This window comes from Phoxinus phoxinus (genome assembly GCF_949152265.1).
Source record: "Phoxinus phoxinus genome assembly, chromosome: 11".
NCBI lineage: Eukaryota > Metazoa > Chordata > Actinopteri > Cypriniformes > Leuciscidae > Phoxinus > Phoxinus phoxinus.
The window spans coordinates 11973882-11989856 of NC_136886.1; the positions used below are offsets into that span (position 1 = coordinate 11973882).

The window sequence follows — 15975 nt, forward strand, 5'->3', positions numbered from 1 at the left end:
TTTTTTTACCCCATGAAAGTGAAAGAAAGATTTTCACATGTAAACTTACTTTTTATATCACAACGCCACCTGCTGTTAACAGCTTGAAGCTCTGCGCAGCCACCTCATATTTGTACTGCAGGTATCGTGAAAGGGACACGTGGGCCTTTTAAATAAAATTCTGTTTTATTTGCTTTAAATGCGTATAACTTTATCTGTTAAATTACTCATTATTATATATTAGTTTGGTTCTCTCCTTTAACCAGTAGAGGTCGTTAGTTTGGCAAGGAAGGGACTCCTGAGAATGCACTTCCGGGATGTAATGTACGCCGATTCATACGTTTTTGTGCATTTCTAGACGAATAACAAAGTCCACCACAACATGACTATAAGGGCTTTATCAACACCGGTCAAAGAGTGATCTAAAGACTTGCACTGACCGTTCATAAACTCGCATACATTTATGGACGACACTTCATTCCCAGTCGTTGGTGTTGCGATTGCTGTTGTGTCAAGTTTTATAAATGGATCCACGTTTGTACTCCAGAAAAAGGGTATACTGCGAGCCCGCAAATCAGGTATTTCACATCAGAAGACCGCCATTTCCCTATTTTGTCCCAAAGAAAAGTTACACTTCCTGTCCAGATGTAATATTTAAAGGATGATTTATGTCACTACAGGTGGAACTTACCTGGCTGACTGTGTGTGGTGGTGTGGTACACTTGCAAGTGAGTAATACTTCTATATCTGCAAATCAGATGTAACTAATGTTAATAAAGGTCATGTGTATTTATGCTTTTTCTTTTTTAAGTGATTGTGGGACAAATAGGAAATTTTCTGGCATACAACGCTGCCCCAGCAGTTGTGGTCACTCCCCTTGGAGCCCTGGGAGTCCTGTTTGGGTGAATTTCTTATTATATTTAAATTAAGATATTCTTCATTAATTGATGTGTATTAAATCTCAAAATAAGTATTACAGCAACAATAACAACAACAGTTGACATTTATTTCACATTTAAATCAGCATATCAGAGCACCTACTGTGACCTGGAGTGATTAATGTGTATTTGTCTTTTCATCATTAATCAGGGCCGTTCTGGCATCCTGGCTGCTTCAGGAACATCTCAATCTCATAGGGAAACTCGGCTGCGCTTTGTGCTGCTGTGGTTCAGTTGTGCTCATCATTCACTCACCTAAGTCTGAAAATGTTACATCAAGAGCGGAACTAGAGGAAAGACTGATGGGCCCAGGTATGATAAACATGTCTGGTGGAGCCATAATTCATCTATTCTCAATGGTAGTCTGGTGGTTAAAGGGATAGTTCACCCAAAAATTTAAATTCTGTCATAATTTACTCACCTTCATGTCGTTCCAAACCTGTATGACGTTCTTTCCTCTGTGGAACTAAAAAGATATTATGAAGATCGTTGATAACCAAACCGTTTCAGTTCCCATTGACATTCATAGTGTGGACAAAAAAATACAAGTCAATGGGAACCGAAACATCAACCGAATCAGAATTATTAAAAATATTGTGTTCTGCAGAAGAGAGAAAGTCATACAGGTTTGGAACAACATGAGGGTATGTAAATGAAGACAGAATTTTCATTATTGGGTGGACTTTACCTTTAATAATAAGAAGGCTTAACACAAAACTGATACAAATTTGTACCTCAATTTGTTTAAAACCCTTTGAGTTCCTTTGTTCAGTTGAACACAAAAGAAGATATTTTGAAGAATTTTGGTTTCTGGTCCCCATTTACTTCCATAGTATTTTGTTTCCTACTATGGAAGTCAATGGGGACCAGCAAGTGTTTGGTTACCCATATTCTTCAAAATATCTCCTTTTGTGTTCAACTGAACAAAGAAACTCATACAGATTTAGAACAACTTGACAGGGAGTTACCGGTAAATGATGACAGATTTTCATTTTCGAGTGAACTATCCCTTTAACTCCCTCTCATACATTGAACCATACCATGTTTCTGATCTTTCCTCTCGTGTTTCAGTGTTCCTGGTGTTCATCTCACTGGTGGTCTTATCACTGATCATTCTGATCGGTTGGGTGTCTCCAGTTCATGGAAAGTCCAACATTATGGTGTATGTGGGCATCTGTTCTCTCCTTGGGAGTTTCACTGTGCCCAGCAGCAAAGGCCTGGGACTGGCTGCTCAGGAGGCCTTCAGTGGAACACCTACAAGTGATAGCAGAGCACTTTACCTCTTCCTGGGGTTGCTGGGAATTCTCATAGTCAGTATTCTGATCCAGTTCACCTTTATCAACAAAGCCTTGGAGAGCTTTAGCTCTAACATGTTTGAGGCCATTTACTATGTGACTTTCACCTCTTGTGTCATCATAGCCTCCGCTATTCTTTTCAGGGAATGGACAGCACTTGGCATTGTGGACTTTTTGGGTATTCTGTGTGGTTTTATCACGGTATCTGTGGGTGTTGCCTTATTACGCATCTCTCAAGAAGCTAAACTTGCTTGGAGCCAAACCAAAGCTAAAGACGACTAACTCATGAGTACATCAATTTTTTAATCAATAACTGACAGGGTTGGTTTAACAAACAAAGATCGGATATGATGTGTTAATAGTAATTAACCACTGCAAATCCAAATAAGGGAGACATCCTATAACATTTTATAGACTTCATTAATTAAAAACTATATTTTAAAATGGAATGTATCTGGATTATTCTGCATCAGTTTTAACTCAGTTATTAAATTATTGATTGACTCTTATGTTGTATTCGAATCATTTTGACCTGGAGAGAATTATCTTTTTCCTGAAAATGCTAGTTATCATTATCGCATTGGACTAAAACTTACTGACTTTACTCACCTAGGGTATAACTTATACATTTCTCATTACTCTATATTATCACCAAATATTGGTTTAATCTTTTTGTTCGTAGGCCTCCTTTTTCTGAGCTTATGCATCTCCGTTTTTGAGTGAAAAAAAGCATTATTTGTTGGTAATTTTGGCAATATTAAATAATTTTTTTTTTTTTTTTTGTAGGCAAAATAAAAGCATTTTTAAAAACACTTCCTGGTTAAACATTAAAGCACACTAGTATGATTAACGGTGCAATTTTCCCATATTTTGTTGAATATTGACATATTTTCACTCAGAAAACTGAGTTGCATAAGCTCAGATCAACGAGGCCTACAATCAAATCGGTTCCAAAAATAAAAAACCTGCCCAAATTGAAAGAAAAGTTTACAAACAGATTGTATCCAATATTTGGTGACAAGCTATTTTTAAAAGGCTGGTAATTTTTGACCGGAAACAAAAGGTGTTACAGGGTTTTCAACAAACAAAGGGTTAATGATATTGATTTCATGAATATATAATTATTTAATTAAATTACATTTATTTAGAATAATTAATTGAATTACTTATTGGAAATAAAAATGATAATTTATATTATATTAACCTTTGTTTGATTTTTTTTTTTTTTTGTGCAGTCAACCGTGAATAAATCACAATTACTCAATTATAAAAAATGTTTTCTCTTGGTTTCAATGCTGACATGTTTTTACATTTATATTTCAAATAAATATTTAAACAGGTCAATATAAAATAAAATATTAATGTTTTCATGTTTGTATAAAAATAAACACGGATTTCCGTCTGGAATAATTCTATGGTAACAGTTGGTCAGTCTACCATAAATAATTTACTGTAATTGTAAGCATGGCGAGATGACGGCCAGCAGGGGCTGTTTTTCTCATAGGTTTTTCTTACCTTTGAGACAACAGTTTCCTTCCTAAACCTAACCTAGTCGATAGATTTACCCACTGCATCTTGATCCAGTCCCACATCCAGTAAGTTGTGCGTTATTTTTATGTATTCTACTAGGGGCATTTTTGGTATACAGTTTATTCTTTTAATTTATTTGAAGTAACGTTTATTTTAAATCGACGCTATCGATTTGATCGTTTTCTCTGTGGTTGCGAAACCAGACCAGACCAGAAAAGAGTTGTGTGTAATCTATCGATGTTTATATATTTCCACATACAACTTCACCTGTGTTTATACTAACAACGTTACATTGCAACTTTATGTTGATTAGTTGAAGAAAATAGTCTGTTTTAGTGTCAAGAGAGATTCCTGTAGTTTATGCCTGGTTTCTGCACCTGTCTCAACCTTACAGTCTGGTCTCAACACTTATCTGCAACTACTGTAACGTTACGCTCAACATAAAGCACTCACACGCTTTGATATTAGAAGAGGCGGGAACTTTTTAGGATTAAACATATTTATTACAAAAACAAGTTTTCACTAAAACACACTTTACATTTTGTTAAACGCATGAAGGAAGACTTTAACACAAGACGCCTAAAGACCAATCAAAAGAGAGGGTCCGCGCATGCGCGCACGTTTCCTCTTTCCTTCTGCTCTGCTTCTACTGATGGGTGTCCGACTTGACTCTAATCGGCTCTTTCGAACAATTCATTTCGAAAGAATGCACTCTGTGATTCTTTTACGTCATGGCGTTTTGCTGCATCATGGTGTCCATGGCAAAACTAACCCATTTAGTTTACGTTTCACAGTGTTGATAAATTCATACAATAATTCAAAAACATATACAATACATTTTATTTGAGCATTCATCCTCCCCATCCTTAGTTCACTTCAAAGGCTCTTACCATCAGTTTACTCATCTGCTCTCGAATCTTTAAAGAGATAGTACAACCAAAAATAAAAATGTCATTACATAATCATTAATCACCCTCAAGTTGTTCCAAACCTTTATGAGTTTCTTTCTTCTGCTGAACACAAAAAAAGATAGTTGGTAACCAGACAGTTGACTCTGACAGCCCCTATTGACTAATATAGTGGGATAGAGTATTTTATCATTAATATGTTATTGTTCCATCATGCCAAATTTCACATTCACTATAGTAAAGTAACCATCATGCCTCTTTTTTATTGTCTTTTGAATTGTCAGGCCTTCGAACAATACATAATAATAATAATAATTCATTGCATTTATATAGAGCTTTTCTCTGCACTCAAAGCACACACAGAGGTAGGGGGTGGGGTCTCCTCAACCTCCCCCAATGTGCAGCACCCACCTGGATGATGCGATGGCAGCCATATTGCGCCAGAACGCCCACCACACACCAGCTTACTGGTGGAGAGGAGACAGAGTGATGCTGCCAATCAGTATATATCCAAGTTATTTAATCTTCAAAGAACTTCAAAGCTCTTAAAATGGTAGACGTGCTGCCCTTTTACTTTATTTTGTTTAAGATAATATTAACAAGGAATATGTAATACTAGTATAGTAATGTTAAGTAATATATTATTTTTATTATCCTTTTTATTTTAAAGAATTTATATTATAATTGGTGCATTTAATTCATAGCTATATCTATATGTACTATATTAGCCGTTTGGAAAATCAATTATTGGAAGAATTGTTCAGACTGAGTTTTGTGAACCGGTTCAACTGATTGTTTGAAAAGATCCGATTCAAAAGAACGATTCGAGCGAATCGGACATCGCTGCTGTGTGGGTGGATCTGCATGGGTTCGCGTCAACATCGCGTCTGAATTTCATGGTCGCGAGAAAATGTGAAAGTCAAAACCGTGAAATCTCTGTGACCGGACACGATGTCGAGCTGATCGCTGGAATTTAACTAGGTAACTTACTCTGAATGACTTCATAACCTCTTTTAGGCACGCGTGTGTTTTGCTGTGAATTATGAAGCTAATTGGCTAGGCTATCCGCCTGGGTTTGGCTGTATGAATAAGGTAATTGTCATCATGTTGTCATATCAAGAAGATCTCGCCTAATGTCGCGACAAACCAAATGTTGACCCTTAAGAGATGGCTGTTTTACACTTAGGTAAAATTGACATGGGATTTTGTATCGCTGTAAAGTTTGCTGGATCAGCTGTATGCTCATGTTTTGCGCCTTAAAGGGATAGTTCACTAAAAAATAAAATTATGTCATTAAAATTCTGGCCTTATGTTGAAACAAACCTGAAATACTTCTTCCGTGGACACGTATCGAGTTGCACAATGACCATCTCAGTCTTTCGTTGTATTGAAATGACGGAAGAAAAAAAGTCACTAGGGTGAAACCTATTGATCGTCAATGCTGATGCCATTCCCTTTAAGTCAACATGTGTAATAGGACTTCGAGCCTGCAGTGTTTTATAGAGTCACTTCCTGTACTGATCATGTCATCTTGTCAGTTATTGTGCATTACACACATACTGTCATTCTTCATTCTCCCTCAGAGCTGTGTTGACATGAATGAAATCTCAGGTCTTGTGAGCTGTAATGTGTGACTTAGGTAAAGTTGGTTTTATATTCGCATATTCGCACATTCGCGGACTTCCGCGTTCAATAACTCGTGAACTAAACGTTGTTGCTACACAAAACACCTATCACATATAACTACACATATAACACCAGAAGCTACAACGTATTTTTCCTCAAAACGATCTTTCCTTCGCAGTGGACAAAATACATTGATCTCTATGCGCAGGCTTCTAAGAAGGGACCATCTGCAAAGTGCAAACCTGAAGGAAAGCTCGTTTTGAGGAAGAATAAAATATTGAAACAATGTTATTTGTGTAGGAACAATATTCAGCTCACGAGATATTAAATATCTCGGTGAATATCTGAATATAAAACCAAATTTACCCAAGGTTCAGACTGGATCATGACCTTCAGTACCACATACGTGGACAGCGCCACGGACATAGTCAAGTTTTCAAAAAAAAAGTTGCCAAACAGGGTAAACATAGTTTTAGGTTTGATATTTGATGCGTATTCACCTAGACTGCTTTAGTTTACTTTTTGTGTATTCTACATACAGTACACAAATATTTTTATGTAAAACTTACAGTAATTCACCAAATGGATTTTTTCATGTTCCAAAGGTTGTAGTACTTTCCTAGTGACCAGATTGACTTACTACAGGTCAAATTGTGACAACATCTCCCTTACTGTACGTACAATTGACAAATAAGTTTATGAAAAAATTACTGTGATTCGCTGTAAGTATTTTTTCGTGTTTCAAAGGTTGTAGTACTTTCCTAGTGACCAGATTGACTTACTACAGGTCAAATTGTGACAACAACTCCCTTACTGTACGTACAATTGACAAATATGTTTATGAAAAAATTACTGTAATTCGTTGTAAGTATTTTTTCGTGTTTCAAAGGTTGTAGTACTTTCCTAGTGACCAAGACTGACTTACTACAGGTGACATTTTGACAATACCACCCTTACTGTATGTACAATTGTCAAATATGTTTATGAAAAATTATTGTAATTCACCTAAAGTATTTTTTCGTGTTCCTAAGGGCGTAGTGCTTTCCTAATGACCTGACTGACTTACTACAGGTGAAATTTTGCCAATAACTCCCTTACTGTACATACAGTACACAAACACTCAGGCTAACCATAAGCTACATTAGCATTAAGCTAATTTAGCTTGCTAATCTGGTTAACATGCTTTTGTGTTCTCATTCTTACATTGAAGCCTCTCCTTGGCAGTTTAATAAGACAGTGTCAACTGAGTGGCACAAGCTGCTAAACCACGTACCACGAGCCCCGAACCATTCCGGTCGTGGGTTCGAATCCTGTGTGGCACATTCCCAGACCGCAAGAGGTACTGTGGCCTTAAGTGGTGGAAAAGTTGCTTCTTTTCCAGATATGGTGTCTATATGTGAAGGAACTCAATAAATTCCAACATGCAGCAAAGGTATATAAACAATTATAATTTTGAGTTGATTCTTACTTGAAGTATGGACCTTATGCACAAAAACACAACTTCCCAGTGGCGCAATGAGATGAGAGTCAGGCATCTGACCCAGAGATAGTGGGTTCAAGCCCGTGTGGAACGACTTTATAAAATTGTGTGTAATGTTGTGTCATATCGATTCCTTTATTATTTAACATTGTACTAATCTGTCTTCCTCTTGGGTTAGAAATATGTTTGTCTTGTTCATTATGTGTTCATTCTCATCTGAACTTCTGTTCATTTTGAGTTAATTTTCACCTGTACTTCTGAACCAGCTGTTTTTTCATGTATGTTCAATTTCTGCTGTTTTTACTCTTCCTGCTCTTGCTGCTGCTCCAGGGGCTTGGCCCTGTATCGCTGCTTGCAGCTATATTTCCACTTGTTCCTTAACCTGTAACCAAGAATACTAACACACACAGACACAGTTTCTTCAAGATTGGATTTGGCCAGGCTTTAACAATAAACAGGAGAGTATTCTCAAAACATCAAGATAACATGTTCTTTCTCTCACACTTTAAATCAACTGTAAAGTAAAGACTTTAACTAAGAAATGGTCTCTCAACTATAGACTTCAATGACCCCTGCTGAGACCATTGCTATCAGGGTACCCTAGAAAAGCAGATGGATGTAGCAACACCTGTTAAAGAAGTCCATATTTCATCTCTGGAAGCCGGGCTAAATGTGCAAGCACTGTTACTGCATTCCTGGCATGGGCCAGACCCTTCAGTCACACCTCAGATATCAAATACAGACATTCAAAGGATACATTACATAACATTTTCGATAATCACACTGGTAATTTCTATAACAAAGTAAAATCTCATAAGCCTATAGAAGTCATTCAACTCATTTGATATTTAGTCAACTCATTTGACTTCATAACAAAAACTAAACTTGAATCATTACAATAAGGGTGTTGCTTATTTATAATGTTGAAAATATGCTTAAGCTAAAATCTTTACCGTTATTTTAATCAATGAAATAAATGTGTTGTACAAGGAACAGCAGTTCTAATACTTACTTTTATCTAAAACATTTATCAAAATGAATTGAGTAGAGTGATCACTAGGAACATACTATAACCTTTGGAACATGGAACAAGCTGAAATTACAGTATTTTTTTCATAATAATATGTATGTACTGTACTTACAGTAAGGTCGATATTGGCAATATTTAAACCGTAGTAAGTCAGTCTAATCACTAGGAAAGTACTACAACCTTTGGAATATAAAAAAAAAACATTATAGGTGAATTACAGTTTATTACATAAACATATGTAATAAACATGTAATAATGTGTATTACATAAACATATTTGATGACTGTACAGTAAGGGTGGTATTGTCAAAATGTCGCCTGTAGTAAGTCAGTCGGGTCACTAGGAAAGTACTACAACCTTTGGAACATGAAAAAATACTTACAGTGAATTACAGTAATTTTTTCATAAACTTATTTGTCAATTGTACGTACAGTACGGGTGGTATTGTCACAATTTGACCTGTAGTAAGTCAGTCTGGTCACTAGGAAAGTACTACAACCTTTGAAACACGAAAAAATACTTACAGTGAATTACAGTAATTTTTTCATAAACTTATTTGTCAATTGTACATACAGTAAGGGTGGTATTGTCACAATGTCACCTGTAGTAAGTCAGTCGAGTCACTAGGAAAGTACTACAACCTTTGGAACATGAAAAAATACTTACGGTGAATTACAGTAATTCTTTCATAAACATATTTGATAATTGTACGTACAGTAAGCGAGGTATTGTCACAATTTGACCTGTAGTAAGTCAGTCCTTTCACTAGAAAAGTACTACAACCTTTGGAATATTAAAATAAAATCACTATAGGTGAATTACAGTTTATTTCACAAACATATGCAATAAAAATATGTAATAATATATGTAATAATATGTTTATTACATAAACATATTTGATCATTGTACAGTAAGGGAGGTATTGTCAAAATTTCACCTGTAGTAAGTCAGTCTGGTCCATAGGAAAGCACTACAGCCTTTTGAACACGAAAAAAAACTTACTGTGAATTACTGTAATTTTTTTAAAAACATATTTGTCAACTGTACGTACAGTAAGGGAGTTTTTGTAAAAAATCTCACCTGTAGTAAGTCAGACTGGTTACTGGGAACATGCTACAACCTTCGGATAGTAAAAAATTCCTTTGGTGAATTAATGTAATTTTATTCTAAAAAGTACTTATGTAAATTATGTACAGTGAGGCAGGTTTCCTAAATACAATCATTATAATGCACTTTTTATTGTTGCTAAAGTACAATCAATAGCATTAGAACACATAATGTGAGAGATATTTGCTGGTACATCTGTAGTTTGCAAAAATGTAGTTGTCTGTTTGCACACAATGAAAAAAAAGACAACTTTTTAGACGATCCCTATCTTGTTCACTGCACTACATTGGACATTCAGTGAACATTCGCAAGTTTGTATGCCATTAAAACAATACTTGCCCATTTTGATCGATTGTGGAAAATGTTGTAGTTCACCATCCTTGTCCTAAAGATCATGTAGCTGCTTTTATTTTGCAAAAATATGCTTTATTGCATATGTTATTGAGACACTTTTTAAGCAAAAAAGTGTGAATGTGCGAATATAAAACCAACTTTACCTAAGTTAATGTGTGTAGTGTTTGTTATAAAAATGGTATGATATAAGTTCATCCCTAACTTGGAACTTTTTGGAATTTATTTACATGATAATTATGATAAATGTGTATTTCTTGCCAGGCTCAGCAGTTGGCCAGAATTGTTCCTCTGGATTGAATCTTTGGTGTGTGTATGTCAATGTGACGAGAGGAAACTCTACCAGCGACACTATGGGCCAAGACAGAGGAAAGTATGATTTCTATATAGGCCTTGGTTTGGCAATAAGCTCCAGTATATTTATCGGCGGTAGTTTCATCTTAAAGAAGAAAGGACTCCTTCGACTGGCCAGGAAGGGCTCGATGCGAGCAGGTATGTTTCTTTCTGTAAGCTTTTAATCTTATGGTGTCAGAAAATCATACACAGTTTTGCCAGAGGTTTTACTGGTATGGGTGGGGAAATTTTTTAGATGTTTTATTCAGACACACCTGTTCAGTTGCTGTTGTTGTTTCAACTTAAAGGTGCAGCACAGTACGGATCACTTGCCACACACTTTTTATAAATCATTAACTCTGTTTCCATGACTTCACCATACTGAGATATTTAACCCTGTATATGGACTCGTGTCATTTATAATGACAACAAAAATAAGTTTCATTGTTAAAAAGAAAACTATAACCAATGGCTTTTCACTTTTATAAAGTTTCATTTATTCCAGTGTTGTATTCTGTAATATGATAGCATTTTTTGGTTGCTAGACAACAAACATAAGCAGCGGAACTCTTTTAACCATTTTTGTTGTATTTGAATACCTTAACTTTGTTTTTGCTTAAATAAGGTCTTTAAAAAAAAACATGTATTGTGTTATAGTTGACTTTCAAATTGTTTAAAGTGATTTGGCATTGATAAATGACATGAATACCAATGGCCCATCTTGGAATACATATTTAGTGGTTTAGTAGTTGCATTGCATGATCATGGTATTAAGTTATTTTATGTTATATTTAGTTTTTATGAAGAAATTAATCAGACATGATTATAGTGTTTATTTTTTATTTCATTATAAATAACACACACACATATATATATATATATGTATGTATGCATGTATGTATATATATATATATATATATATATATATATATATATATATATATATATATATATATATATATGAACCTAATAAATTAATTAATAAAGTATGATAATTGCAAAAGAACAATCAACCGAAATTTCATTTTACAGGTGTTTGTTTAATTTCTGATAATTACACATAAATAGGTATTTTAAAGTACACCCTTTTTCATATTTGACCCTTTATATTCACTGTAAAACTGATTTGTTGATATAGATGTCTTTAAAAAAAAGAAAATAATTTAATACTTATATATTCAGCAAGTAAATTAACTATTAAAATATAAAAAAAAATTAAAAAGCACCAGTTTTTAACATTGATATTAATAAGAAAGTTTTTTTTAGCACCAAATCAGCATATTAAAATGATTTCTTAAGGATCGTGACTTGTGACACTGAAGATTGGAGTAATGATGCTGAAAATTCAGCTTTGAATCACATGAACAAATTACATTTTTACATATTAAAATAGAAAACAAATAGATTAACGTTATATCTCTAATATTATTGGTTTGATTGGTTTTTTGTATCAAATAAGCGCAGTCTTGATAAGTAAAAGAGACTTTTTTTCAAAAACATGAGAAAATCTTACGGAACGCAAATGTTTTCATGTTGGACCATACAGGGTTAACGGAATATTGACTCTGTTTAACGTCAATACAAACTGTGATGTCATTTTTACTTGTAGCATTTTAGTTCTTTGACAAAAATAGCGATTATAATGTTTGAACCAAGTAGTTGTCAATGACTTTTTTTTCAGTGTTGATATCTAGAAAGTAGGGTGGTGTAGGGCAACACATGATATTCAATGCAGTTTAATTATAGAAAGTATGACACACCAAATTGCTGACAGTAAAAAATATAGAATAATTCTGAAACATCTTGCTTTACCAGGGCAAGGAGGTCATGCATACCTAAAAGAATGGCTTTGGTGGGCTGGCTTGTTATCAAGTAAGTGACAGAGTAAACGACTAATATTTATCCTAAACTTGAAGCAGTTGTACACGTATAGCATATATTTATCATGTTTGTGTCTCAGCTGCTTGGATGCAACTCTTTTATTTCTGTGTGTTTTGACAGTGGGGGCTGGTGAAGCTGCCAATTTCGCAGCATATGCCTTTGCTCCCGCCACACTCGTCACTCCTCTCGGGGCTCTCAGTGTGCTAGTCAGGTTTGACAATCTTTGATGAATTTATCATGTTGATGACATGACATCCGTGCAAATAAAATATTAATGCTACTAGAGGTGGAAAGTATTGTTTTTTTTGCAGGATGATTCTGTCGCACAACCAAAGTGTGATTCATGCTTGTGGTTTCCTTCTCTTTTTTTTGTGTAAACCAAGTACCAAGCTGTTGCAACCATCAGCTGCTCAAAGTCCTACATCTCTTAAATCTTAATTTTTTTATCTTCTCAAATGGACCAAAACAAGCTACAACACATGATGTTATCATAGTCTCGTAACCTATTTTATTCACAACAAACTTCTAAAGGGGTCTCAAGTAGACTTTAAAGGCCCCCTGAAATCAAAATGAAAGTGTTTTTTTTTTAGCTTCTAGTATGAATATGTTAGTCTTAAGGTTATGAATAAGCTGGTGTGTTCCAAAACAATGACAAAATTTGCATTTAGGAGATATAAGCATTCAAAACTTAGTCTCTTACTTCAGCGATAATGGATTTTTTATGACCTCACCGACTTCAGCTGTTCATCACATCTTCTGTCCAATCAAATGTTCTCTAGAATCTAAAGCGTCGTGGAAATCTGGGTTCCTACTTCGGAAAAACCTGGATATATGTATAATTTTAAACATGAGATTCCTAGACTGGGAAAAGTAATTTCTTCTAGGAATGCAAAGATCTTAAATATGGATAAAAAAGGTTGAGAACAAATGATATAGAAGATGGTAAATATATGAAAGCTCATGTATGGCAAATGTTTTTATTATGAATTTTACAAAAACAAAACAAAGAGTCAGATAATCAATATATATAATAGTAATTGTCATAATTTGGTTTCACTTTATTTCACAGTGTTCTTGCCTAAGAAAATGCTAGGTAATACAAGGCACAGGGGTTTAGGAGTAGGTTGAGGGTTATTACCCAGTTATTGTAATTACTGTAATAAGTACAGGGGGAACAGGACTGTAAAATAAAATGCTACTCATAATTGTAGTATCAATGTTGTTCCAAAAGCACAGGTTCTTTGAGATTCCTACTTAGTACTTAAGAATTCTAAAAATATTATAGACATGACTGTGTTGAGTGTTTATTTTTGGGCGAACTATCCTGTTAAGTTGAACGTTTGCCTTTTTGCAGTGCGGTTTTGTCCTCGTACTTCCTGACGGAGAGGTTGAACCTGCACGGAAAGCTTGGCTGTCTGCTCAGTATCCTGGGCTCCACTACCATGGTGATACACGCACCTAAAGAGGAGGAGATGGATAGCCTGGAAGACATGGCCAAAAAACTGGTTGATCCAGGTAAACTGACACATAAAGACAACGAAGGCCCTCCAGCAATGTGACTCAGCAGTGCGGATAGAAACGGCTCATGGAGGAGATGCACTCAGTTCCTGGAGGGTTTCTCCTCCGCCCTGATTCAGCTAATCAAGTCTTTCATGGTTTATTTAAAAAGCATAGGTTTGTGTATTAAAGCAGGATTAGGTCTAAAGTCTGCAGGGCTATGGCCCTCCAGGAACTGAGTTTGACACCCCTGAGTTATTGTAATGTTAATATGCAGACTCCGTATCGGTCACACACTCGTTCAAAAGTTTAGGGGGCAGTACGATTCTTTCGATGTTGAAAAAAAGGTTTCTCTTTATTTGATCAAAAATACATAAAGTAATATTGTTAAATACTATTACAATTTATATCAGCTGTTTCCTATTTTAATATATTTTAACATTTATTCATGTGATTTTCAGCATCATTACTCCAATCTTCAGTGTCACACGATCCTTCAGAAATCATTCTAATATGATGATTTGCTGCTCAAGAAACATTTCTGATTATCAATGTTGAAAACAGGAGGACACCGTGATATTGTTTGATTAATAGAAATGTATTTGAAATAGAATTTTTGTCTTTACTGTCGCACAATTTAATGCAGTCTTGCGGAATGAAAAAGTATTCCTTTATTTTTTTACTGACCCCAAACTTTTGTAAGATTGTGTACATACATATTTATATTGATAAAACAAATGCGTTTCTTTTGAAGGTGCTGTATATAACTAATCATAATTGTCTTTTCTCCAGGCTTTGTGGTCTTTGCAACAGCTGTCATCATCGTAGCTCTCATCTTCATCTTCGTAATGGGCCCACGCCACGGGCAGACCAACATCCTGGTCTACATCACTATCTGCTCCGTGATTGGTGCCCTGTCCGTCTCCTGCGTGAAGGGATTGGGCATCACCATTAAGGAGGCCATCGCTGGGAAGCCAGTGTTGCGAAAGCCTCTGGCCTGGTTTCTGCTGCTGAGCCTGATCGCTTGTGTTAGCACACAGATCAACTACCTGAACAAAGCACTGGACATCTTCAACACATCCCTGGTGACGCCCATCTACTACGTGTTCTTCACCACCTCAGTGCTCTCCTGCTCTGCCATATTGTTCAAAGAATGGGAACACATGGGGGTCGATGACATCATCGGCACAATGAGCGGTTTCTTTACGATTATAGTGGGCATCTTTCTTCTGCACGCCTTTAAGGACGTTAGCATCAGCTTGGCGACACTGGCTGTGTCCATCAGGAAGGACGAGAGGAACGGGCCGGTGTCAAACGGCATCGCCGCCCACAACCACTCCAATTATGAGCTGCTACACAATGTCACGGAGGACTTTGACGACAGAGAGCTAGGGTTGCCTTTCGACAGCGTCTCCAGGAGAAACGGCACTATGACCGTCTCTTAGGTTCAAGGAGGAACCAATATGCAGCAGTTCGTCTATGAAAATGTTTGGCTGCTCTATGGACTTTTAGCTTTTTTTTTTTTTTCAGATGAGATAAAACCTAAGACAATCAACTCCAAGCAAAAAAAATAAACGTCAAAAAAGATGGACCAATCGATTGTACTAAGGGTTTTGTTTGCCTCTTTTTGTTTTGTTTCAAACTAGACTACATGGTAAGCATCATCTCATTCCTCATGTAGCACTGTAAATATATAACTGTACGTTTTTAAGAGACTTTTGTTATATTTTATGTACAGATATCTGTATTTACATGCACTGAGTTCCTTTCTACAAAATTGGTAGTTGCTTTGACTTTATAATAAAGACATCCAAGTGGAATGAGACCATCTCAATTTATTAGTGTCTACATCTAATTTAAAGGATTGTCGACCAAAAAATGTAAAATCACTCACCCTCATGTCACTCCAAACATGTTTCCCCCCCCCCCCCCCCCCCCCCCCCCCCCCCCCCCCCCCCCCAACCTAACATTTCCCTATAAAAGCAGTCGTCTAAAATCATGTTTATCACAAGCAGCCAGT

The 15975-nt window shown here is 35.8% G+C and overlaps 1 protein-coding gene across 3 annotated transcripts; it reads left to right on the forward strand.

Annotated features, from left to right (window-relative positions):
* Positions 1-246: 246 nt before the first annotated feature.
* Positions 247-15775, forward strand: LOC307007136 (magnesium transporter NIPA2-like). Of its 3 annotated transcripts, XM_079628837.1 has the most exons (9): positions 247-557; positions 660-707; positions 791-881; positions 1069-1229; positions 10509-10736; positions 12393-12449; positions 12579-12669; positions 13813-13973; positions 14748-15775. In XM_079628837.1, the coding sequence occupies exons 1-9, from the start codon at positions 443-445 to the stop codon at positions 15398-15400; spliced, it is 1605 nt and encodes a 534-aa protein (XP_079484963.1). In that variant the 5' UTR covers positions 247-442; the 3' UTR covers positions 15401-15775. The 3 variants fall into 3 exon arrangements, with proteins under 3 accessions (XP_079484963.1, XP_079484962.1, XP_079484961.1); XM_079628836.1 differs by lacking the exons at positions 247-557; positions 660-707; positions 791-881; positions 1069-1229 and adding an exon at positions 3662-3807; XM_079628835.1 differs by lacking the exons at positions 247-557; positions 660-707; positions 791-881; positions 1069-1229 and adding an exon at positions 5472-5631.
* The last annotated feature ends 200 nt before the right edge of the window (positions 15776-15975 follow it).

Excerpts from the sequence above, each read along its gene's own strand:
- LOC307007136 (XM_079628837.1), top strand. The coding sequence starts at position 443 with ATGGACGACACTTCATTCCCAGTCGTTGGTGTTGCGATTGCTGTTGTG. Across the intron at positions 882-1,068 it reads GCCCTGGGAGTCCTGTTTGG|GGCCGTTCTGGCATCCTGGC; the intron begins GTGAATTTCTTA and ends ATCATTAATCAG. Across the intron at positions 1,230-10,508 it reads GGAAAGACTGATGGGCCCAG|GCTCAGCAGTTGGCCAGAAT; the intron begins GTATGATAAACA and ends ATTTCTTGCCAG.